Below are 27363 nucleotides of genomic sequence, written 5' to 3' on the forward strand. Positions count from 1 at the left end.
TGTCAATCCTTAAAACCTACATGATTTTTCTATGCACTTCGTGAAATTATCATGAATTCAAGGCAATTTTGAAAGAAGTAGTGAATTTTTATGTCCGCAGAAAACGCAACTTTCCCTTCTATTGAGCGCGTCCGTGTTCAATTTATCATAGCTTCTTTATCTTTATTATTGTATTAATTTGAAATATTTTAGTGAAATCTACAAGGATATTGTAATGTTAATGGATTTTTCTATTCATTATAAGCAATTTGTATGTAAACGACTCTCACATTTAAAACGGAAACCATCTATTTTGATGTTATTATTGATGTTTGATATTTCATTCATTTTAAATTACAATAGTCGTCTTCGCCTCTTAATTTGTTGATGTCAAGCAATCATATACGCAAACGGCTATTAATTGATTTAAGCTCAAGTTCTTGCAATACACTATCTATTTTTCTAAACAATTACTGTTTGTTTTAACCCATTAGCTGCCACGATCGCCATTTAAGGATTTTAGAATTTAACCTACGCCATTTGGCGCGAAAAGTATTAGTTCAATGTAACGCTTGACAGTTTAATGCCACTTTATACAGGATGATTCTTAACCTATACGCATAAACTTGGGGGTTTACTCCTCATGACGAATAATGGGCGAAAAAAATTGTAGTAAAAAATTTTCTGTTTCATAGATATCCGTGATATTTACTTACAAATCAAGAATACATAGAACATTTTAAAATAACATCACAGCAAGTGTTCGAAGTTATTTCCCATATTTTCTATCAATTGGGTTCCCCGAATCCACGATCTCCAACTAGCGCAGCCTAAATCAGGGTGTTGGCGGATTGTCTGTGCAGTAGCATGTACCTGATTTTGCAATATTTGCTCAGTATTAACTTACGTGGTCTACATTATGCTTTTTAAGATCACGGTGGCCAGGCCATTGGACCATCTCGACCTATCCATCCTCCAGGAAACACATGATCTAGATGTCGCCGATTATATCGGATATCTAGGAAACTAAAAAACTTTTACTACAATTTTTTTCATCTATTAGTCATTATTTGTCATGAGGAATAAATCCTCAAGTTTATGCGTATAAGGTGAGAATCACCGCCGATGTTGTCTAAACATCAGCTGGGTCTAAACAAGTAAACAAAATTGTTGTTGAATTCATTCGTGAATATAACAAAATTTTCGTATTTGAAGCAAGATATTTTTGGTTGGGTTTTCATATTATACTGAAATGCTGTGTCACATACACCAGTCTCAATCAAAAGCAAACTTATTGGTGTGAAGATGAAGATTGTTGCGTTGTAATACTTTTCTATCAGTAGATATTTAGAAATAAATATCTTCAGATAAGGTATCCGAGATAAATCCGAGTTTAAACTAGAATCAGTTAAACCTACTAATAAAACTAATGAAACAACAATATCCCAAAATTTAAAGTTTTTTTCAAAAAATATAAGTATTTACGAGCAAATGGTTCGGTACTCGATCATCATTTATTCAAGCAGTCCATTAGGGGTAAGCCGATTCGCTTTGGATTCAAACAGTAAACAATATGCTGTGCAGAAAGGGAATACTAGTTCTATACGAGAAAACGAAATGATGACTACCAATTACAAAGCCTGAGTGCTACTTTTGCAATAAAAAGAATATGCGGTTCTTGAAAAGCCTTCAAATCTTCGAAACATTTCTATAAAATCAAACTTCAAATTCCAGAAGAAACGTCCGTTCTGTTTAGATTAGTGATTTGATACAAATAATGAAATATTTTGTGTCGGAGAAAAAATTAAGTAAAGTCAATCACCGTATTGCATACAAAACTATAAATACAAATATAACAATAAATATACGATAACAATTTGCGGAAGAAAGTGATATTTTCTTATTTTCGCAAACATAATCGACACAACATAAGCAAATGTCTAGGTACTATGTCACCATACAAATAAAAAGAGAAATCTAAACCAGCGTTTCGCAACCTTTTCTTTGTTATCCTTCGGCTATCATCACTGCTGCATGCACTTCACTTTCACCGTATATAATTATCGTTATACAGTGTGTCCGTAAAGTCATGAAGAGCACCGTCATGTTGAAAGATGATACTTTCTGGATATTGTAGCACTGTGTACGATACCGACCTGTTAAAATATTTGTTTGACGTCACAATCCGTTATCATTCATCAATAACGTCACACGTTCATCTTAAGAGTGTTATGAACGTTGGAGCAACACTCAGATGGAAAATACAGTCTCAGGTCCATGTTCTGTGCAACATCTATTCTGGTACTTATTTTGTAAGTAAGAATAGCTTCACCAACACGGTGCTAGTGACCGGTAATAGAATAGTGATTGCCTTGTTGAACAGTTCAATCAACTTAACTTTTTCTCGGACTAATAAAGACTGGAAAAATCAGGTTACTTTTTCTCAATACTCTGTTTTGTCGGTTACTTGGAATATAGTTACTGCACTATTCTAAAGGGGACACATTTAGCTAGTTTAATTTCGAAAAGATATCGGACATGTCAAAGAATCTCATGGGTGGATAATGTAACTAACACTACACTGATGGAGCGAACGGGATAGGATTTGAAAGTGTTAAACACCACCAAGAGAAGAAAACCATACGGTCATCTTGGACATATTATGAGAAATAGATACAAATACCTCCTGAGATCCGTCCTCCAAGGGAAAGTGTATGATAGAAGATGACCGGGAAGAACAAAAATATCAAGGCTTAAAAACATAAGGACATGGTTCTCAAAAACTACCACTGAATTATTCAGAGCATATCCAAGATAACGCCAATATTCTATGCTAATAGACAATCGAAGATGAAAACGTTTGCAAAAGGCGACTAAGTAGTGAAGACTTCATACTACCATTGCACAGTACTTCTTCGCAAAGAACACATTCAAGTCTAATGACGTTCTCAATAATTACCAATGGAAATCCATACTACAAGTATTCATCGCAATATTTTTTCACTTCTTCCGGTTACAAAACTGGAACTGGAAGGTTCGTTTCGTACTTTGATAGCAAATTAGGAATAGTTCGGGGAATTCCCTCATTAACAGAGAGACGTATTATATCTGTGGCGGCACCACAGCCAACCATAACTTTAAAATTATAACTATGTAAATAGCATCTAGGTAAATATTATATTAATGCAAACAGTTGTTTTAAAAAACGTTTGGAAAAAACAGTTTTCCAACACATAATCATATTATTCAAAAACCTTCTATAAATTGGTGACCCCGACAACCACAAACCTTCGTGCAAATTATTTCCAATTATTTACTGATGTCTGCATGTCTGAATCTATGAGAAGTAGAGGGCCACTTCAACGACTTACAAATATAGCAGCAAAGAAAACCACCACCACTACTAGAAGTGTCCAGAAATCACAGTATACAAACTGTTGGTGAGTGGTCACGATAATTTTTCTCTCAGAATAGTTAGAGCCGAAGGTAAAAGCCGGTAGAGGTAGAGCCGTTTCAAAATTCGATATTTTTCAAACTTAATATCTTTCCCACGTTCATCTATTTAAAATGCAACAAGACGATCAATATAATGACAACAACTCAATAGACAATATTTCACATTTAAAAGTATCTCCTTTTTGGGTCAACAAACCAGAAATATGGTTCGCTCAAGTCGAGGCAGAATTCACCATTTCGAGAATATTTAATGATAAATCAAAATATAATCTAGTTATTGTAAATTCATCAATCGATGTAATTTTCCAAATCTATGATCTACTTCTAAGTGAAGAAAGGCGCTTAGATGATCTATTGTCAGGTTCCGAGATGGGTCTGAGAGAACCGTCTGAATTTTTTAGAAGTATGTTAACTACTGCTGGTGGTTCACAAGTAGTATGTCGAGATTTGCTCGACTTACTACGACTTACTATCAAACTTTGGAAACGTAGATTGTCGATCACTATTTCCATTGCCCTTCTGGCATCTGAAAAGGATGATATTGCTGATTTATTAAATATTGCAGATAAAATGTCGGATTCTATGAACAGCTCATGTACTCATACATATGGACTCGCAGGTGTAAATCATATACCAAATAATTCACCCAACACTAATAATTCTGATATTTTGAAAGCATTTTCAGATTTCACTTTGATATGTCAGTCAATTAATAATAACTTCACTCAAAAACAAGTGTCAATAGAAAGTCAGATCAATTTGTTACAAAAACAATTCAATAATTTGAATTCTTCGCACTGCTCTTCTCATTGCACTTATCGTCATAACACTTCACATTCCGGTTCACGTCATCGTTCACACTTACGTGGACGCTCTTCTCCAATGTGTTCATATCATGCACGGTTTGATAATAAAGCTTTTAATTGTGAAGGATCATGGTTGGTGCAAGTTTTATAATTCTGTCAATAATCGATCAAAATCACCTTTTAAATCCGAATCAAAAAACGAGTAAATGTTTCAATGGATAATCATTTAGGATATAATAATAAAAAGAAATCAAATACCAATAAGTTCACATCTTTTTATTTTTGATAATCAAGATCACTTACATGTCTTAATAGACACAGGAGCTGACATTTCCGTTATACTTCGCAAATTTTTTCGCCATTAAATTTAATAACTGTTCCGGATATCCGCTGCCACACATACAAGGTTTTAAGTTAAATATTCACGGATGTAAAATGTTTGCAAAAGTTGATTTAGTTTGAGCTTACCACCAAATTCCTGTAGCAGAAGAAGATATTCTTAAGACTGCTATCACAACCCCATTCGGTCTCTGCGAGTTCACTAGAATGCCTTTTGGTTTGGTCTCAGAAATACGGCAACTTTGTTGTTTTAAAAAACATTAGAAAAAGAATTTTCCAACACAATCATATTATTCAAAAACCTACCATAATATAATTACATCACTTGGTACTTGATTATTAGATGGCAGTGCGAGTAGTTTCTCAAATTATAACAGGACATTAGTATTTTAGAGAAGGCTGTTTGTTAGTATTATTTGTAAATATTCTGAAATCCATTTATCACTAGGTAAACATCTATTGATAATATAAAACTATAGAACAATATACGTACTATATCCACTCCGAAATGTTGTATGTACTATATAAAATATTAATTATCGTGCAAATATATTTATAGCACGGTTGGGAACACTAGGAAACTTCACTCAAACATCCGGGACAGAAGTGATGAGTCGGTCTACCACACAAAACAAACATTTAATTCGTACTTATATATTACAAAGACGAAACCGTAACTGCGACTATACTGTGTCGTCACATTTCACTCTCTGTTTATTATTATATTATTTACTTACACAGCGAAATCTCCTTGGAGCTCGCTCGGAGGAGTAATACTCTAACGTCATTCAAATGTAACCAAATCCCACAGCCAGATTCTTCGCAGAACTAAAATTATGTTACAGAAAACAATTAATTATGTTAAATAAATTTAATGTTTTAACAGTTTTTTATTTTTTCTCTATGTTGTGTGTATCTTTTTTTCCGCGTCACTGTGAGACTACATTATGTACTCTTACGTACCATATCTTAGAAAACATAATATATTAACAAAAATGTTAAGCAATTTACAAAAATGTGTACAAAAACGATCAAATGAATCTACGAATAAATTGCCCCAATTAATATGTGCAAACCAAACGAACACGAGTCATTAAAATTGAAAAACTAGTTAGACAAATTTGTGTTGAAACTTCGGCCTCAAAAACAGAAAATAAAGAAAGTTATAATTTTTAATGAGAAATTCAGATTTAGCCTTCAAATGCGATTCTTGCAATATTTCGAGGTGAAATAAAAATTTCAATATATTCTGCACATAACGACGAATGTCATCGTTTCTATTACAACATAATTTTGTTATTAAGAACAAGAAAAGTGCAACTACAAGAACAGCTGCAATCACACATTTAACATCAAGTCAAACACTCCATAAGTGCACAATTTACGTTGATTTTCAGTCTCAGACAACTTTAATTTTAAACCATTAGGAAGGATAATTAGAAGGTAATTATATACCTTAATGCAAAAGTGAATAGTACTTTTTGCACCTCGTTTTTGGTGGTTGTAAGCAGAAATTTCTAATCTAAATGTTTCATAACACTGTTTCTAGTATTTTGTTCTAGTGTAGTGTATTAGGATTTCATAATAGTTAAAAACAGCTTTACATTCTTCTTGGTTTGAAGACAATAAAATGTCTCACGTCTTCTCTTAAGCTGTGAAAATATTATTTTCGTTCACTTAGCGAAGTTGTAAGGAATATAAGCGTAATGCACTTTTAGCTAACCGCACTCTGGCCGGTACTCTACCTTAACTTCTAGGAACACAACTTCTTATTTGCCTACAAGTTTTGTACTATTAAAAATTGTGTATCCATTTTATTTTTTGCTCCATTCCCAAACATCGTAATACATGTTTTTTCTATGTTAAGTTGGTTAAACTCAATTACTATTGTTCCTTGCGGGATTCGTTATAGAACCCGTATCAAGTTCTGGATTATTTCGTTGCCAGCTCCATCATAGATGATATCATTCTGTTTTCTGTTTAACCCTACAAATCCGGATAGTTTCTAAAGAGAAATTTATGACATTGTTTATTTAGGAATATTACCAACACAGACATTCAGGACAAAAGCTGAAACTTCATTATAACCAACTACATTCGTATTATTTATGGACATTGTAATCGATTTCACTTTATCTACCTCATCCATACTTAAAACTACACCATTCAATTTATTGAATTATGGTCTATAAAAGCCAACCAAATCCACGACAATGCAAACCAAATAAGAAGATTATTGGTGTAATTAAGTTATTACAAAATGATGAGGAATCCTAGTGAGCAGCTTCTTGAATAGAAATTTCGTAGCCGTAGTTTCGTTCCATATGAAAACAACTGGTATACACTCAACTTTACAGTAAAACGGTTTTTAAACTATCATCATATCTTAATTACATTTTGAGGTTTAACTCTTTCAAATTTGGTATTTGTAACCCAAATCTGTAAAAAAAGTAATATCGAAATTTCTAGAAATAAAGAAATGATTTTAACTCATCAAGTACTAATTAAAGATGTCTTAAAAGGATTTCTCATAAATAACCTTACCAGGAATGCCTGTTTAGTGTAGTAATTTTGACATCTTTGATGCTTCTAATTTCTATACTGCCAAATTTATCTTAACATTTATGGGACTATTTGAGTTATATTTGAATATATAATGCTAAACGTATTTGGCACGCTAAGGATTCAGTCAAAATCTTCTCCCGATATTAATGAAAACTTAATCTAATTGTTTATATTTTATTGTGTGGTAAGATTTTTTGTTATCTTTTAATGTTTATGTTTTTTATTTTGGAAATGAAATTTCGCTACAACATGTCAAGGTTAAAGAATTTTTATTATAAACTCTGATCAGTTTGAGTTTAGATTTTGCTCATTGTGTCTTTGAAGTTTCAACGAAAATGTTCTTGATTCTTTTTGTGATTTTAATTTCTATTATTATACTTTATTATATTTATCAAGTGAATAAATACAAAATAATTGATGATTACCCGGGACCATCGGCATTAGAATTATACAAGTTTATGTTATTACCTAAAACAACAGTAGGCAAGTTTTAAATTTTATAATTTATTATTTTTTTTGAATATATTTGTTTAAGATTCTTATAAATACTTCGTGTCTTTAAACAAAAAATATGGTGCAGTAGTTAAAATTTGGCTGAAGCCTTTTAAACCAACTCTTCTTGTATCTGATGGAAAATTTATGAAGAGCATTTTATTATCGAAAGAACATCTTAATAAACCAAGTCATTTCGCATTATTGGGAGCGTTCATGGGATATGGATTACCCATTATGACTGATAGTAATTAATTCGTACATTAGATTTATTTTAATTTCTAAATAACATCGCTAAAATCTTGGAGGTTTAAACAATTCAAGAAGTCCTAAAATTAATAATCGATGTTATTTAGACACTACAAAAAAAACATTTTTGTTTCGAAATAGAAATCCAAATATATCTGTTTTTAGTAAATTTGTGGAGACAAGAACGAAAAACATTTTCCCATGTTTTTAACAACCAATTCATCATCGATTATACATCAACATTTAAAAGACATGCCATTAATTTGTATGAATTTATAAATGAAAACTTAAACCAACCTATTGATTTACAAATGTTGTTATTAAGATATGGATTGAACATTGTTTATGGTAAAATATAATTAATACCAAGAATCTTACGTCATTACAAATAAGCTAATTTACTTTTCTAGATTTATTACTTAATGAAGATTTAAGTAAACAAGATAATCGTGTAAATCGTTACACCAAATCTATGAAGGCATTTTTCGAAGTTTACCTCGATAGAATTAATTCTCCTTTGAAGATAAATGATACAATTTTTAAATTAACCGAAAATTATAAGACTTGGATTAAATCTTCTGATGAAGCCAGAGAGTTTGTAGAAAGTACATTAAAGAAAGTTATCAAATTAAAAAAGGAATCACCAAATACAAGTGATCGTAAAGATTTTGTCGATTTACTTTTAGAATCTAATTTGAGTTATGAAAGAATTTTAGCTCAGATTCGTACACTCGTCGTTGCTGTAATTGTTTACTATTACTTTGTTACGTTAGTTTAATATTTGTTTTAAGGGTGCTGAATCTGTTTCATCCGCAACTGGATTTGCTCTTTATAGACTTGCTAAACACCCTGAATTACAGGAAAAAATTTATCAGGAGTACATTTCTATTTTGGGTATGGATAAAAATGTTTTTGCAGAATTTAGAGATATCCAACAAATGACGTTTACTGAATGTGTTGTAAAGGAAAGTTTAAGACTTTTTCCTTCCGGTCCTTTTATTTTTAGAACTTTAATTAAACCAACAGAAATTGGTAAACTAATTTGATAATTAATTAATAAAAACTATTTTTATTAATTATTTTTAGATGGTAAACTTTTTCCTGGCAATATCGACATAATATTTTCAATAATTGATTCGCACTATTCAAATTTCGATAATCCTACAGAATTTAAACCGGAAAGATTTTTTCCAGAAAATATCTTGAACATTCCTGCTAACGCCTATTTACCATTTTCATTAGGGCCAAGGGATTGTATAGGTGAAAAAATCCAATATTTATCAAATAATTATTAATAATTTTATATTAATGTTTTTAGGTAAAACCGTTGCAATTGTTGAAATGAAATTTTTTCTCAGCTACATCATTAGACAATTCAAGTTACATCCAATCAGTAATCATGAAGCAAACTTATCTGGAGTTATTTTAACAAGCAAAAATGGTTTACCTGTTATTTTTAAAAAAAGAATGCATTAATGCAGGAATTTTATCAACAATACATATAAAATAAAAATTTTCTTACATATTTTCCTGCAAATAACACAAATGAGGCAAGATGAGCAAAAGTGGACCAAGTTCTCACGCGTGTCGTTTGAGTAATGAGAGGATTAAATGTTTTATTTAGTCCACATTTGCTCTCTTTGCATAATATCATGGTCTGTATAACCACCTACATAACTACGAATTATAGGGTTAGGGTTATGGTACATTCTACTATACCTTATAAATATTATAACAACATTATCGCAGGAGGAGTGTGCGAGAGAACAAGTGTAAGAACATTAGAGGAATAAAAGCGCTCTAAAGTTTAGTCGTTATTTAATCAGTCCAAGATTTGAGCATTGTATGAAACAGATATTTACCTAAATTTACTACCAGGTTTAGCACGCAAGTCGTTTCTATCTGTATTCTATAAGAACGGCCCGTTATGTAACATCCTGCACAAATTTGTGTGTAATACCCAGAATAAAATAAATATTCCATAAATTAGTTTCCGTATCTTTGACAGTTCTATTGCGCGATTCATCTCTGACATAAGAATTATCATTGATTGGCCCTGCTGGTCTATTTCTCTTGGTTTCTGTTCCAATCAATTATCATCAAAGAATTCCTGTATATAATGTGGCCATATTGTTACTACTTCTGCTGAATCCATTGTTTGTTTGTTATTATTTGAAACTAATATGCTATGTTAGTGAATCATTTTATTTCCAGTTATGTCTTTCATTCTTTTGTGCATGTTGAAGATGTTATGTTTTTGTTGTAATTCTTCGTACGCAAGTAAGTACGTAAACTAAGAGGATACAAAATGGAAAATAAGAACATCAAAATCCTATGCTATGCAGACAATGCGATGAACGAGGATGACCTCCAGACCAATTGGATGTCTTTTTCTAATTCCAGAGTATACTTAAAGTTGTTGTGAAAATTATTGATATATTTATAATAGTCATCAAGTGAAGTATTATTTCGTTATTTCAAGTACTTATCAAGTGCAAAAAAATTATCTTTTAATTTCTATTTATTAATGTTTCAAGATGGCTAAGAAAAATGTTCTAGAGGAGTTAAACTCAAAGCTAAATCAGAAATGAAAGACCAACTCTTAAAGAATTTAAAGTCGAGAGTAGACGAAATAACAGATTGTAAACATTTTTTTGAAAGCAAGATACGTGGAGGTTCATGGAGGGCAGTAGATTTAACTAACACAGATAAATCGTGTGAAGATTGTTCTTACTTATCTAATCCAAGGGGTTTTGTAAGAGCCCGTAACGGAGCAATATCTTAAAGCTAAATCTTGTGAAAGGAATGAAAACAAATACTTTAAAAAACACATTGTCGCTTGAATTTGAATTTTAGCTCAGTCGTGTATTCAAAATTTCAACGAAAAATTCTGGAATTTAGAACACATTCTACCTCTTCAACCAACAATATCGATATAAGACATCACAACTAATTGTAAATTTAATTAATAAAGATTTAGTAAATTTAATTATAACATCGGAAATGATCTGCTCTGCTTTATTTGAATTCTTTTTTCTCTCCTTCTAATAAGCAACATTCCCCTAGAGGGTTGTTTCGGTTGGCAAGGATACCATGTCGACAAATTATCATAATCGGTAGCGACCACTTTCAACTTTTCCTCCCTCTTTCCAATCGATTTTATATTCCGTAGTATTTTTATATTTGTTATTTTTCAGCGACCTCAAACTGAACCTCACCTGAAAATAGATGCGAAATATTGGTGAATCAATTAATTGCGATTTTATTGCCCACAATCCTTCCTGAGAATAATAATTATCCTTCAAACTGCTAACGGGATTGAGGAAAAAATCTCCTGCTTGGTTTTCTTTAAAATAAATAAGCAACATTTTTTACTTAAGCAACATGATGGAGTATGTTTTGATGCCGAGAACGGCTGCCTAGAACGTTTGGTCACTTTACTATGGCATGTTAACTTTTCGAAATTTGGAAGTATTAGTACTATTTTATTTAGTCTCATTCTACATCTTTTATATCCGATATGTCCCATACCTAACATTAACAGTTTGGGAGATACAAACTGATATAGATTAGGGTTTTTTGAAAAATGCCGACATATCATATGGATATTTAGCCTAGTGTGCCATGGAAAACAAACCTTCTCAATGACTTCTTGTCAAAATCTCACTTGTTTACGTCACTTGATGCATGTGAGCTAATAATTATCTGTTAGGTCCCTTAATATTAGTACTAAAAAGAGTTAAAATGATAACAATAACGAAAATAATATTTACACAAATCCAGAAATTCTTAATTTATTTTTTATACATGAAAAGCGCGACAAAGTTCCTAGTATGATTCCCAGATCTTCTTTGGCAGTTCGACTTGAGGCGTTGGGACTGGGCTTGAAAAAAGGCAAGGTATTCACCTCTTCCACTGCATTATCTACTTAATTGTTTGGTCAGTTTAACACGTGATTCGTGAATCGTTAGGTATAGGTATAAGACATATGGAGTATAAAAGATGTAAAATGAGACGACGAAGACGACTAAGTAATAAAATATAGGGGGTGCCATCTAAAAAAATTAAGTTATGGTACTTCCAAATTTCGAAAAGTTAACATGCCATAGTAAAGTGACCAAACGATCTAGACAGCCGTTCTCGGCACCAAAACATACTCCATCATGTTGCTTAAGCATTTTCTGAATCCTAAATTGATATCTCAAAAATCGAGTGTTCTGATTTTTTTGAACAAATGTTTGCTGGAGCAGAGGGAGACAATGGATGTATTTTCGACAATTAAAAGCAATATATAACATAAACAACAACATAATGTACATTCTATATTAAGTCTAAAAAGTACTATCGACCAAAGTCCTTCCGCCCCATCTCAATAATTAAAATTTTATCCTGTCACAATCCTTTTGTAAATAGTGTTAAATTCTGATTGTATCAATAGGGATGATATTTCTTCAGCCATCTTGCTCTTAGATTTGTTTGCTAAAATTAGAAGTCACTCCGTCAAAGGCTTTATTTTGGTTTTTTATATAGCGTTTTATTTGCGATATTGTGCAATGGATTGTTCGGGTGTCTCATTTTCGTTATTGCTCGGAGACTTGTTCTTTCGCCAACTTCCAAACTCCTTTGTGTGCATCGCTTGCTATCATAGGTCAATAGGCTTGCATACTCTAAAATTGGTCTACAAATAGTCTTATAAATATGCGCAGCGCATTTGATGTTAATGCCTTCTTTCTTGTAAGTTAAACTTCTAAACAGTTTTGCTCTGGTGATTGCTTTCATTTTAGCCTTTTTTGTGTGTATGTGGAACTTCACTTTGCTGTCAAAGATTATACCCAGATATTTGATGTTCGCTGAAGGACTGATTTGCGTCTGTCTGATGTATACTATTGGAGAATTATCTGTTATCCTATTGAATGGTATTAGAAATTGTGTTTTTGAAGCATTTATATTAAATCTCCAGGAAAAGCACCATTTAGTTATTTTGTTATTTGCTTCTTGTAATGTTACTATGGCTGTTTCAAGTTCCTTCTTATGCGCTATTATTGCAGTGTCGTCCGCATATTGCAGCATATATAAATCGGTAGACAGCGCGGAAATTTCCATCATGTCATATGCAAAAGCATTGTATAGTATTGGTAAGAGCGGCGAACCCTGTGGTACGCATTATTGAATTTAGAATTCATCCATTTGTTCTTACTCGAAAGGAACGATCTTTTAAAAAATTTGACAGTAATTTGAGTAACTCAGGTGGAACGTTTAATTTGTGTAATTTGTAAATCAGACCATTATGCCACACTGAGTCAAACTCTTTTTGTAAGTTTAGAAAAAGAGCTGCTGGTTTTATTTGCTGCAAGCGACAAGTGTGTAGATTTGAAGTAAGAATAGCTAGTGGATGTATAGTCGATTTCTCTGATTTCCCTGAACGCCGTAAAACAGTCTTCAATCTGATCGTGATAGTCGTTATCGAATAAGTGATTTTCAGATTTTTTAAAACATTCTTCGAGACATTTAGCATGTGTTTGTGCCTTTCTTGAAATCAGTGTTACTGCTGGAGCCATCAGATTAATCTATAAGATAAACTGGCTGGATGTTTTTTTTTGTATTTTGATAGTTTTTTGACTTCATTCCAGAAAGATTTTCCCTTACTTTGGTTGATATTATTACAAGCTTCAATAAATCAGGAAGATCTGAATTGCCATATTAACTTGTGAATACTTTTACTATGCTCATTAATTCTCTTCTTGGTGTCAGCATCTTCATTTCTTCTAAATTCTCGGTACATGCATCTTTTACGTTTAATTAACCATAGGATATAAGGAGGGAGTTGGAAGGAGTAATAGGACTTTTTCCTTTTTGGGAAGTGATATACTAGTGTATTTCGTTAGGTGTTTGATTAACGATGATATGTTCTCTGGGTTAATAGCAGGATTGTTATGGATGTAATTTGTCATGTCATTGTTTAGGTTTTCGATATTGCATAAATTAATATTAATGTGTAGTGGAATGTCTACTATTGGGGAGTATGGTGGGGTGTTTAGTTGAAAATCTATGCTGAGGTAGTCTGGACTAAGATCTGTTATTAATTCTAGAGCATGGATGAGAGCATATATGCTTGGTGAGTCTATTACTAAATCAGGTGTGGTCTTGGTATTGGCGTGCATGATAAATGAAGGTGGTGTAGCTATTTTCTTGTATCCAATCTGATTGAGGAAGTTTGTTAGATTTTTGTTTTTCAACTTATTTATATTAAAATCTCCGATTATTATGGCGTTATCGTATAGTGAAACTTTTATAAATATAGTATTGCTGGAGCAGATTTTTTTAGAAAAATTCGAATAACTTGAGAACGGCTGAATCAAATTGCAGAAAGTAAAGTTATTCATAAGCTTTGAAAAGAGACAAATTCAAACTTGTAAACATATACAGGCTGTTATTAAAAAAATAAAATAGGTGGCGACTTCCGGTATAACTGGAAGTGTTAGAAATCTGAAAATATTTTATTCTCAATTTTTTATTTTGCCCATAACCCCAGAAACGTCTAATGACCGGTCTCGCTGAGACACCCTGACATCATTTTGTTGTTTTTGTTTATTTTGAAAAATACAAACTAATATAACATAATAAACTAATCGTAATCATAACTACTAACAATCTACTGCATGCCGAAATGATCCAAAGTTACTGCAACCACCGTGTTCAAGAAATCAAAAAACATATCGCAATGCGGCGAAACCTGATTGCCGTAATCGAACATCAACGAGACAGGAAATTTTCGTAAAGTGATATATACTACGGCAATTATAGAACGTGAGGGGACAGCGTGCGTTGAGACGCGGTACAAGAAATGATAACCTTTCCAACAACCAGCCGCAATCAATATCATAATGCAACAGTTTATTAATAAATGAATAAAAACAAAATGGTAAGGTTAAAAGCTTTTTTATTAATGACTCTAACCAATTAAAAAGCAGTTTGAATTGCTTTATAATGCAAATTATATTGCAATATACACATCAGAACTGATACATATTGTCGCTTGAATTTCAATTTTAGCTCAGTCGTGTATTCGAAATTTCAACGAAATGTTCTGGATTCTTTTTGCAATTTTAATTTTTATTGTTACACTTTATTACTTTTATCAAGTAAATAAATACAAGATAATTGATGATTACCCGGGACCATCAGCTTTAGAATTATTCAAGTTTATGTTATTACCTAAATCAACAGCAGGCAAGTTTCAAATTTTATAATTTAATTTTTTTTTTAATATATTTGTTTAAGATTCTTATAAATACTTCGTCTCTTTAAACAAAAAACATGGTGCGGTTGTTAAAATTTGGCTAAAGCCTTTCAAGCCAACACTTCTTGTATCCGATGGAAAATTCATTAAGAGCATTTTATTATCAAGAGAATATTTTAACAAACCAAGTTATCTCGCTTTAATGGAAGCACTTATGGGATATGGATTGCCTATTATGACCGATAGTAATTAACTTGTATTAGATTTATTTAAAATTCTAAATAACATCGCCAAAATCTAGGAAACTAAAGAAATTCAAAAAATTCCTTTATTTGATTTTATTTAGAAAATAAATCTTGTTATTTCGAAATAGAAACCAAAAAGTATCTTCTTTTAGTAAATTTGTGGAAACAAGAACGGAAAACTTTTTCACACATTTTTAACAATCAATTCATCATCGATTATACATCAACATTTAAAAGACACGCCGTTAATTTGTATGAATCTATAAATGAAAACTTAAACCAACCTATTGATTTACAAATGTTGTTATTAAGATATGGTTTGAATATTGTTTATGGTAAAATATAATTAATACAAAGAATCTTACGTCATTATAAATAATCTAATTTATTTTTATAGATTTATTACTTAATGAAGATATAAGTAAACAAGATAATCGTGTAAACCGATATATCAAATCTATGAAAACATTTTTCGAAGTTTACTTCGATAGAATTAATTCTCCTTTGAAGATAAATGATAAAATTTTTAAATTAACCAACAATTATAATATTTGGAGAAAATCTTCAGATGAAACTAAAGAGTTTATAGAAAGCACGCTAAAAAGAGTTATTAAATTAAAAAAGGAATCACCGAATAAAAGTGATCAAAAAGATTTTATTGATTTACTTTTAGAATCTGATTTGAGTTATGAAAGAATTTTAGAACAACTTCGAACGCTGGTCGTTGCTGTAATTGTTTGCTATTATTTTATTATGTTAGTTTATAATAAACATTTTTTTTTTAAGGGTGCTGATACAGTTTCGTCTGCAACTGGTTTCGCTCTTTACAAACTTGCTAAACACCCTGAATTACAAGAAAAAATATATCAGGAGTACATTTCCATTTTAGGTATGGATAAAAACGTTTTTGCAGAATTTAGAGATATCCAACAAATGACGTTTACTGAATGTGTTGTGAAAGAAACTTTAAGGCTTTTTCCTCCTGGTCCATTTATTTTTAGAACTTTAATTAACCCAACAGAAATTGGTAAAATAATTTAATAATTTATAAACTAACTTTTTTTATTAATTAATTTTTAGATGGTAAAATTTTTCCTGCTAACATCGACATAATATTTTCAATAATTGATTCGCACTATTCAAATTTCGATAATCCTACAGAATTTAAACCGGAACGATTTTTTCCAGAAAATGCCTGCAATATTCCTGCTAACGCCTATTTACCATTTTCATTAGGGCCAAGAGATTGTATAGGTGAAGAATTCTAATACCAAATAATTATTTATAATTTTGCATTAACCTTTTTAGGTAAAACCGTTGCTATTGTTGAAGTGAAATTTTCACTCAGCTACATCATTAGACACTTTACATTACATCCAATCAGTAATCACGAAATAAATTTGTCAGGAGAAATTATTTTGACAAGCAAAAATGGTTTACCCGTTATATTTAGAAAAAGAATGGATTAAAGCAGGAATTTTAATCTGAAAAATCTTAAAAGAAGGTATATTGGAATCCATTTTGCAAGTTAATGAATAAATAATAAAATAACTTCTACTTGCTTTATTTAAGTATAGAGTCGTACATGTTTCGAGAATTACATTCTCATCTTCAGCGACAAGCTGTTAAAATAATGAAAATCACATTAAAATATTCTTTACGGTAACATTTAAAACTCAATTAACCAAATTACAAAATGAAATGCGAACTTTGAACTTTTGAATTGTTCCCCTTTCCACCTCAAGATCGTTCCAATATATTACGTGTGGACAATGCCCAGGCTTGCTATAAGATGTTAATGTTATTACAACTGTTGACTGGAAGGTTTAATTTAATGTTTTCACATTCAGCTTATTTGTTGAAGCAGAAGGTTTTGTGAGATAGCATGCTTTCATTGAATCTCAATCATATCCTTTTAATAACACAGAAGTGGATAAGATCAGGTACTTTAGCTAGGTCCAAGAAATAATTTGTTGATCCTACTGTGCAATATAGTTTTGTAAAGGTTTCTTCCTCTGATGGTGATGAATCTTGATTCCCAGAAATGTCTGAATAATAACTGCCTGTACCTATAAAGCGACCTCCAAGGAATTTCAAATAATCACTGTACAGTACATATTGTTAATTTTCCATGATTATTGTTAATATTAAATATCGTTAAAGCTTGTATATTTTTCGTACTGATTTTATCAAGATGTCAATGCTTAATTAATCGTGTCTTCCTGGTCGAAGTCACTCCGGCCCAAGCATGATCCTTTCGAGAAACGTAGCGATCACGCACATTTGCAACCTGAACCGTTAGTGCGAGAATTGCCATTTTTGCGCTTGAATGTTTACTCAATCGTGAATAACTTCTCGCCAATGAAGAAGATATATTTGACCTCATCCCGTCAGAAGCGTTTCAAAACTTTGTCACATCTCTTAAGAGTGGCCTTCGTCTGTTTCGTCAAAGTGTGAGTCTTTTGCATCTTTAAGCCCCAAACAATGTTTGACAATCCTATGCACAGATTCACGGATAATATTCAGCTCCTTAGCCATTTTTCTAAGACTTCTCTTGCAATTGGCGAACCTTGTCCCGGACACGCTTGATCATGGTTTGAGTCACACCAGTCTTTGGTCTTCCACCTCTGGAACGATCCTCGAAATTACCGTTCTCCCGATAACGGCAGTTTGTACATTGGATGCTTCTACGGAAAAGTTCGGTGAATTTTCCGATCTCTTTCTGAGTCACTCAGGCTTTTACAGCAGTGGATAGTATTAAATTTTTCCTAAAACTACAATAATTGTTGTTTAAAATACCACAAAACTTAGTTAATTAAAAAAGGATTGTTCAAAAAATAGAACATGTTGTCATGGTGTCGAATTAAAATGTCATGTTTTAATTAAATTTTTCATTTGTTTCAATCCAAATTTTAAAGAAGTACAATATGCTAGATTAGAAAAAAGTTGAAAGCGCAAACAGTTTGGAAAAGAAGTACGGTAAAATATTACCGTACTGAGTCTAGAAATGAAACTTTCTTTTATCAAAACAGCCTTGCAACTGCAGTATTATAGGACAGTTTCAGGAATCTTTTCAGGAATTTGCTATATTCCAAATAATTCAAGTCAATTTAACATAATATCTAAATTTATAAACAAGAGATAATTGCGATTCTATTGGCCAAAAAGATTATTATTATTAGCACCCGCATAGAAAATTTTATCGCAATGAGGTATTAGTATTGCCAAAGTTATCAATGATTCAAAAAGAAATACCGTGTTACTACAAAACCTGCACAAAAATGCGTATCTCTTCTTATAGGAGAAAAATAAAGTCCATAGATGCTTAAAATGTCATCGACATACTGTTATTATCATACACAAGTTATTTGATTTACATTTGGATTTAGTATAGAAATTTAGATCACCAATTGCAATGATCGCCAATTTTTTAAAGAGTCAATTTTTTTCTAATCTTGAATAAGATACACTACGGGTTGTTCGAGATACAGTAAGAGATATTCGACTTGTCATAATTTATATGACAATTTATATGATATGTTTAAGTCATTGTAGTTTTATAGCAAGCTCGTGAATGATTATTACAATTTATTACTGATTCATACCCTGAAATTAATGAATCATCCTTCTAAAAAGACAATTTGTGTAACTATCAGGATGAGTAGTGGATTTTGAACAATATTCCCGTCACAGTAATGAGGAGATTTAGAATGTATGGAAAAAGACGGCGAGGATCTGGTAACTGTGGTGGGATTTCTGGGCGATTTCCTTGAGATTCCGGTCTGGAGCGTCGATGTGAATGTTTGTACATTGGGTTCTGCATGGAGCAGGTGTTCGAGCCGAAGTGGGTTTAACGAGGTTTGAACCTTTTGAAGCAGGATTACTTTTTACAGGGTGCTAATCTTGAAAGAATATTAAGGACAATTTTTAACTGTTTTACGATCATTGTGATTCAGGGTATATCGAATCGTTATTTATCAACGAATATTAAGACAACATAAAGACTACTTTATAGCTGCTGAAAAATTTTATAGATCAACTCATGAGCGAGGAAGCGCTTATTTGAATTCTCTCCTGCCCACCTTTCAGTCATTGGAGTTTGTTACTAAGGATATAAATAGTGAGCTTAACTTTGAATTCGCAGGAATAATTTTTAAAAACATACAGTTATTAACCATTTATCGTTCACCTTCCGGGAATTTTGACGTTTTTCTTAATAAATTCAATATTCTACTTTTTATACTAATTTTAACTAAGACTATTATCATAACAGGTGACTTTAACGTGCATTTCCATGCTGGGACGAGTCAGGCAAGGCAGTTGTGCCAGTTATGTGAATCTTATGATCTGAGACTAACAAACCGTCATGCTACCCGTGGCCGCGCTTGTTTAAATATAGTTTTTACTAATTTTGATCATGATGCTGATAGGGTTGCTGTTATTGATCATGAGACAGTTTTTCTTGATTGTAAAATTATACACTTACAGTCTAAACATAAAGCTAGGCATACTTATAGACCCATTACTGATCATGGATTGCTGTATTTCTATAGCTGTGTGGAAAAAATAAATTTTTCTTTGTTAACGTGTGTTTTCCACTTAAGCCTAAAATATATATGATGTAAAAAAACGTAGGTATAAATTGAAACAGTTAACTGTGAAAAACTATATTAGATAAGCAACTAACAGCTACAAAGGGCAACTTGGACAGTAACTAGAAATTGCAACCCAATTCAAAAACGTGAACAGACGACTACCATTACCGCTGACGACTTTAACCATTTTTTGCGAATGTCGCCGACGAGATTGTTCCTCTATGTCGGTGCCCCAGACTGGTGTACGTGACGGGTCCGACGCAGGTTTGTAATGTAATGATTTAGGTGAAATGTATTTTTCCTTTGAGGAGGTCTCCTACAATGGATTGCGCAATGTGATCGCAGAACTATAAAATAAAATAGTTTTGATGTATTTTCTTTAAATACCAAGCTGATCAAAACAGTAAAAAATGTTATAGTTATTCCATTAGCTAAACTTATTAACGAATGTATTCGCACTTCCGTATTTCCAAACTGTCTAAAAATTGCTAATGTTGTACCTATCTGCAGACAACAAGTATTCTTTTTACTGATGACACCACGACTTTGAATGTATCAGCCTCCTCACAGGAATTGAGACAACAGATTGTGCTACCACATGAAAGCATTGTAAAATGGTTCTCCATCAATCAACTTAAATTAAATGAGTCTAAAGCACGTTTTACATTTCTCTCTTCTTCAACTTGACTCAAACTATTAATCTGAACCTATTAAATTCCTCGGTATCTATTTAGATTCGAAGCTAACATGGGATGAACACGTTTTTCAGATAACAAAAAAATTAAACAAGAGCATATTCGCAATAAGAAATATGGTCAATATAGTACCACTCGAGGTAAAAATAAATGCCTATTATGATTGTTTTTGTCCTCACTTATCTTATGCGATCCTGTGCTGCGGGCACTCTAAGCATGTAGTACCGGTGTTCCAAATTCAGAGGCAATGTGTCAGAGTGATGGCTGGTATAAGTTTTACTGAGTGTTGTCGGCGGGAGTTTGTTGATTACAAGTTTTTGACACTGTCTTGCCTGTATATACTCACCTGCGTGATGCACGTTAAGAAAAATCTGCCTTCTTACTTAAAAAATAATGACTGTTACAACTACAATACTGGAAATAAGAATATAAATATAAATATAATATAAATTTTATTACAAATTACAACCGAACGGCTAGGACGAGAGATGGACTGAATTATAATGGCATTAATTTTTTTAATACGTTACCTTTTAACATTCAAACATTACCAACTCTATCTTTTAGACGTACAGTTGTGGCATTCTTGACCGCCTTTTATAACTTTGACGAATTTTTTAGTGCTGATTTTAGTTCTATTGGCCAGACTCTTACGTAGACCATTATCGATCGTTCACCTACCAGTATTATCTTATATTTACTTGTGTATATTTTTTGTAAAGAAATATTGTATCCTTTTGTGACGTGTGAAAATTGTTAATGTATGAAAACCACGAATAAATTATTATTATTATTTCACCGAACAACATACATCATACATAATCAAAATGTCTTTATAATGACAAAGGTGTAACTGATTAAACGACAATGATGGTGATTGTATAATGATTGATGGCTAATTTCTATCTCGTCGGAAATATTGGCGATGCTTTATATCTATAAAACAATTCGCAGATCAATGTCGCTGTAACAAATAAAATAATATTGGGCAATATGGAGATAAGGACATGGATATAAAAAAGAAACAGGGATGACAACCTCCACTTCAGGTCATTAAGTTGCGGCACAATTACGGCTCAATGCGGTAATATAGCTAATATAAACACTATAATATACGATCATAACACGACGAAACACCAGATTAATAATACAGTAGCTTAATACTATTTCGGTAGTTATTTGTCTGCTATGAAATATATTATTAATGAGTGGAGGGAGAAGTAGCGATTACTCGTGGAGACGATAAAATCTCGAGATTAACCTAACCTGATTGAAAGTTGCAGCGACATTTTATAAACACTGCATAGTAATATTTAACCCTCCAGTACTAACATGATTTTTGTAACACCACTACTAATATCAGTCTGTTCGACCGAACCTACCAAAAAGTGCTTTTTCCTCGTTAAGATAATTTTACGTACATAATATATTAAAATATAAGGATAATATGTTTGGTTGATAGGTAATACGTGGCCAGTGGATGTAAAGTGCTCCATAAAATAATTAGGTTTTATAATAACTATTTATTAAGACATTTTAAAAACGTAACATTTTATTAAATAAATTTTGTTGGAGAAAGATTAAACTTTTAAATATAAATAAAAAAAATCGATAACAAAGTACCTAACATTTTTCGTCCAAACGATTTAAATAATTGTTTTGTTCGCGGTGATTCTTCACTTTATATTCAGACTAATCCCGACTTACCAACATTTTATCAAAATAATGTAAACCCTAGAGTGCAGATAATGCAAGCTTTTATGCCCATTGATAAACATAAAGTATCTATAATAATTAATAACATTAAAACTGCAGCGATGGGTTCTTATGGTATCTCAGTCTTGATGATTGACTTGTGTACCCCTTTTCTCACTCTTTATATTACTCACGTAATAAACGCTGCTATTCATCAATCAGTTTTTCCGGATGCCTGGAAGATGACTGAAGTAATTGCGTTACCTAAAGTGTCTTCCCCTTCTGCCCTAAGGGATTTTAGACCGATCAGTATCCTACCAGTAATGTCAAAAATTTTAGAGAGAGTCTTGGAAAGGCAACTTAGAGCACACTGCGAAAGTTATAATATACTGCCAGATCAACAATCTGGGTTTCGTTCGGGTTTCAGCTACGCAACAGCTTTATTGAACCTTACTAATGAGGTATTTGCTTCTAGAGAGGCCGGCAAACCGTACTTTTGTTATCGTTGGACTTCACTAAACCATTTGAAACAATAAATCATAATATACTTGTATCTAAACTTCATTATTTTGATGTTGGAAATCAGGCTTTAATTTTGATAAAGCCATTTTTGTCGTATAGGTCTCAGGTTGTGAAGATTAATAATCAGATATCGTGCGCTCTGTCTGTTACTCGTGGAGTCCCTCAGGGGTCCATTTTGAGGCCACTATTTTTACTTTTTTAAACAAGTACTTGAGCATTCGCAGATTCATTTCTATGCAGATGATATACAGCTTCTGCTGAATTTTAATCCAAATAATTGGGATGATGCCTGTATAAAATTTAACTCAGATGTAACATTATTTTCTAATGTTGCGAAACGCCATGAGCTTGTGCTTAATCCATCTAAGTCTTGTGTTCTTCTGTTTTGCGGCAGTGTCAAAAGGAGACCAATTAAACCTTTAATATCCGGTCAGTTGTTTCTGGCAATTCTCTTACTGTTTTTGACGATATAAAAATTTTAGGAGTTAGATTGAATCATAAGTTGAGGTTTGAAGAGCATGTGGATGTGGCCAGATGCTTGAGGGGTGGGTATGGCGCCTTCCGTCTCTTGTTTGCCCATAGGGATGTCTTAAATAAAAAATTATGATGTGTGATAGCTTGGTTCTAAGCAAATTAAATTACTGCGACGTTGTTTATGGTCAAAATTTAACGGGGACAAGTGAGCGTCGTATTCAGACCCTCCAGAACGGTTGTCTAAGGTTTATTTACGAAATTCGTAAATATGACCATATTAGTGATAAGTTGGCAGAGACTGGGTAGTTGAACATGAAGAACAGACGTAAACTGCATACAACTTGCGTTTATTATAAAATTATTAAAAGTCAACAGTCTCCTTATTTGCTGCAACGCCTATCTTTCAGAAGCGATGTCCATAATATAAATGTAAGAAGGAAAGATGTACCAGATAGCCAAAACGTACAATGATCTACCAGTGCACCTTATGGGATTGAGCTATATTTCATTCAAGAGTAAGGTAAAATCCTCCCTCCTGCTTGAGTCATCATAATTTTCATTTTTGTATCATATATATTTTCTATGTATTGTGGATTAAGTGGAAGAGCAGTTGGTTAATAATCAAACTGAACTTCGTCCAGAAAATAAGTCTATTTTCTAAGAATGTTTTATTATTTTTTTCTTTTTTGCGGCTTATTAATATAGGCATTTATTATTATTATTAAATAAACTTAAAGTAAATCTTTTTCAAAGTCAATAATACATTAATGTCTAACGCTATCCCTGCACATTGCGGTAACATGCTCTAAACATCAAAATTTATTAAACTAAAACTAGAACTAACACTAGCACTATCACAAGAACTAACACTAGACCTAGAACTAGAATGTTTCGGGTTAAGCCGTGCGTTTTTTGAAAAAATGTTTGACGTTTCGGATGCCATGTTGCAACCTTCTTCAGAAACAAGTTCGAAGCTAGTGTTAGTTCTTGTGATAGTGCTAATGTTAGTTCTAGTTTTAGTTTAATTAATATAGGTTGTAAAAGCCTTCGTACTTATATCAAAATTTATGTACTTATGTTTTGTTTTACAATTTCCTTTGCACTGCATAAGGAACATCTACCATACTCTGTATTTTGCTCTTGGGCAAAAGTTTCAGATCCTATGTTATAGATTTCTTTTATGCACGTTCGGGTTAAATATAGCACTTGTTGACACGCCTCTTTAGATGATCTGTTACTCAATCAAATGAAAATTTTGCCATTAAAACTCTTGGAAGCATATTTGAGCTATGTTTAATACATGATAAAAAAACAACATAGGCCACCTTCTTGTGTTTCTGGCACAGTTACAGTTGGCACATAATTGGTCGATTGTGTCAACACCGCCCTTCGTTTTATTGTACAACATAATTATTTCAGGTTTTCTTGTAACCTCCACTATGCTATCATCGTCATGCATAGTGGATACGAGCAGGACATTTTTTCCTGTTTTTGGAACATACGACACTAATGTACAATTTTCTGTAAATCCAAATATACTTGTATCTGCTGGACTAATTCCAATTATAAACTCATGTGGTAGTTCGCTTGTTCTTTTTTATGGTGCCCACTACAGTTAACTTTTTTTCAGCAGGCTTTCGTATAATGGTATACTAGTGTACCAGTTATCTATGGTGATGTTTCTCTCACTGTTTACTATTGGTTGTGTAAGACGCTCAACAACTGCTTTTCCGCTGTTCTCGACATAAAAGTGTCCAGAGGGTTGTTTTCCAACGTAGACCTCCATATTCACTATATAAAAAGCTTTAGCATCAACTAAAGCAATAACTGACAATAAATAATCTCGCGGCGATGTGTGTCATCATAGTTAGTCAGAAATAATATGGTTCAATTTAAAACTGTGAACTAAACTTAAACAAAGAACTTAAAACTTTGGTCTGGATGTTCATTGATATTCATAAAATCTGTCAACACATTCTTTTATTCGTAAAGGTCGGAATACACAGACTTTTCAGAAAATACAAATAAACTTTTTATATTTGGATGAACCGTAATAATTTTTACCAAAACTTAGATAAGGAAAACTCATAAAATGTACGTAATTTCTCGCATTTTTATGACACTGATAAACTGCAGCACTTAAAAATATCCGTCGATAGATGATAGAGTAATAAATTTAAAAAGAACGGTAATGTAAAAATATGAGTGAATCATCCGGGTTAAGCACCATTTCCGGTTACGCACCTTTATTAATATTTTATATCTGAATGTTTTTCACGATTATAAACGCTTCTATAACATTTAATTAATTTATCTCAATTTACTTAAAGCGGTAGGTAGTAGAAGTATCACTTCTGGGTAAGCAATTTAATTGAAATTTTATGTTTGAATTTTTATAACTTTGTTTTATGGATATATTTCGCCGTCAAATTAAATTTTAATAAAAATATTGTATATTTCAAGATTTGCAGATTTCTTTTTCCACTAAAAAAACAATATAAAACAGTAGAATTTAATATTAAAATTATCTGAATGCAAGAATCGAGTTTCTTCCGTTAAAAAATGTCCTTCACCACCATACTCTATTATTATTCCGTCGATAGTTTACGATCGTCGCCAACCAAATTTGTCCCACAATCACTATATTGATTTATCTCTGTGTGTCCGGAAAATCGCTTTTATGTCGCAAGAAACCCGGATATCGGTAGCAAGATATAAAGCTAACGTAGCTATACAAACGAATAAAATTAGATAAGATTTATATGTTTTACCACCGCAGTGTCAAGGAACGGTTTAGAGGGAGTAACATAAGGCAATCGTCCCATTAATTATTGATTGGTTACGACTCGCAACTTTGCATAAACCAGACATTTCTGTAAATATGTATATATCGGAAATCAATCTCCGTTAAATCGGAGAGTTGGGTTCCCCATGTAAAGATCATTTGTGCCAATTGTCTTGTTTATTGACTGCTGATGGTAATGCATTAATTGTTGGGTAGGAAGTTTAATTGTATACTATGCCGATAATGCAAATAACAGACTAAATATTCAATTTCCAACAAACTATTGATTACAAGCCATTCCATTTGTTTGAGTCCAATGTGGCACTACGGTATTCAGGTCTGAAGTTATGCCAGTGACTCAAACAGCAAGTTTATTCAAACATTCCACAATAAAATTCTACAAAATATGGTTATGGTATGTGTGAAATTCTGATAGACATAGAAAAGTTTGGATTCCAATTGTTAAGGGGAAAATTAAAAGGTTTATTGAAAAGCTTGAAGAAGACTTCACCTCAACGACAGAACAACTCTTCGTGCGTAATAACAAACCTAGAAGATATCAATGCATACATTCTAGTCAATAATTATATGGTTTTGCCAGCACATTAACGTTATTAAAGAAAAAAGATATATTTAATAACCTCAGTAAGAGTTGTCAGTTGACAGTGCAATTGGTGGCTAACACTAGCGGAGATTTCTTTCGACAGTGCTTTTAGCAATCCCACTACGTGCTGATTTCTCAAACAAATTATACTTTCTTCTGTCTATTGGTGTGTAACACAGCTATGAGTTGCACCATCTTTAAACGTTAAGCAATAAGCTAACAATATAATCAGCAACATAACTACTAATTACTACCGATTCGTGATTCATAAGAGAAGACTCGTTTGACAGTCCATCTATTTAAACCATCAGTATGTTTTAGCGGTGTTGTTTGCATCTATAACACCAAGATGGTTGAGGTATTTTCTTATAATAATAAATTGTGCTTTTGTAGGAAAATTCTGCATGGCCGTCCTACAGAATTCTCCACTATTATCAGCAATCTCTACTTTACGTAGTCATAACATGGTAACTAGTATAATATTTTGAAAGTTAGTATAATGACCATGTTTCCTATGGCGGAGATTCACGAAGACACGTGAGAGTCTGGATTCTGTTTAATGCGATAATGTCGATAATGTATGAAGTTTCAGAGCACCACACTACAGGAGATATACTTGATC

General features: G+C 32.3%; 2 protein-coding genes and 1 long non-coding RNA gene across 3 annotated transcripts; 2 read left to right on the top strand and 1 right to left on the bottom strand.

Moving 5' to 3' along the window:
* Positions 1-4528: 4528 nt before the first annotated feature.
* On the bottom strand, positions 4529-5022 carry LOC111413598 (uncharacterized). The gene is made up of 3 exons (XR_002706195.2): positions 4887-5022; positions 4710-4820; positions 4529-4631 (listed from the first exon to the last, which is right to left on the bottom strand). It is a non-coding gene; the product is annotated as an uncharacterized lncRNA (long non-coding RNA).
* A 2458-nt stretch (positions 5023-7480) lies between these two features.
* On the top strand, positions 7481-11332 carry LOC139431795 (cytochrome P450 4d2-like). Its single transcript, XM_071199973.1, has 7 exons — positions 7481-7628; positions 7681-7884; positions 8052-8234; positions 8297-8628; positions 8678-8918; positions 8973-9146; positions 9205-11332. Exons 1-7 carry the CDS (start codon positions 7481-7483, stop codon positions 9360-9362), a joined length of 1440 nt encoding a protein of 479 aa, XP_071056074.1. The 3' UTR covers positions 9363-11332.
* A 3276-nt stretch (positions 11333-14608) lies between these two features.
* Positions 14609-16923, top strand: LOC111413314 (cytochrome P450 4V2-like). The gene is made up of 8 exons (XM_023044276.2): positions 14609-14808; positions 14940-15116; positions 15168-15371; positions 15524-15706; positions 15769-16100; positions 16158-16398; positions 16452-16625; positions 16680-16923. Exons 2-8 carry the CDS (start codon positions 14969-14971, stop codon positions 16838-16840), a joined length of 1443 nt encoding a protein of 480 aa, XP_022900044.2. The 5' UTR covers positions 14609-14808; positions 14940-14968; the 3' UTR covers positions 16841-16923.
* Positions 16924-27363: the final 10440 nt, after the last annotated feature.

The sequence above is a fragment of the Onthophagus taurus genome, chromosome 11, assembly GCF_036711975.1.
Source record: "Onthophagus taurus isolate NC chromosome 11, IU_Otau_3.0, whole genome shotgun sequence".
NCBI classification, from domain to species: domain Eukaryota; kingdom Metazoa; phylum Arthropoda; class Insecta; order Coleoptera; family Scarabaeidae; genus Onthophagus; species Onthophagus taurus.

Bases quoted from the DNA above. Each gene is read 5' to 3' on its own strand.
- LOC139431795 (XM_071199973.1), top strand. From the start codon at position 7,481: ATGTTCTTGATTCTTTTTGTGATTTTAATTTCTATTATTATACTTTAT. The intron at 8,629-8,677 runs GTAATTGTTTAC...ATTTGTTTTAAG, and splicing joins TTCGTACACTCGTCGTTGCT to GGTGCTGAATCTGTTTCATC. The intron at 9,147-9,204 runs GTGAAAAAATCC...TAATGTTTTTAG, and splicing joins AGGGCCAAGGGATTGTATAG to GTAAAACCGTTGCAATTGTT.
- LOC111413314 (XM_023044276.2), top strand. From the start codon at position 14,969: ATGTTCTGGATTCTTTTTGCAATTTTAATTTTTATTGTTACACTTTAT. The intron at 15,707-15,768 runs GTAAAATATAAT...TTATTTTTATAG, and splicing joins TGGTTTGAATATTGTTTATG to ATTTATTACTTAATGAAGAT. The intron at 16,626-16,679 runs GTGAAGAATTCT...TAACCTTTTTAG, and splicing joins AGGGCCAAGAGATTGTATAG to GTAAAACCGTTGCTATTGTT.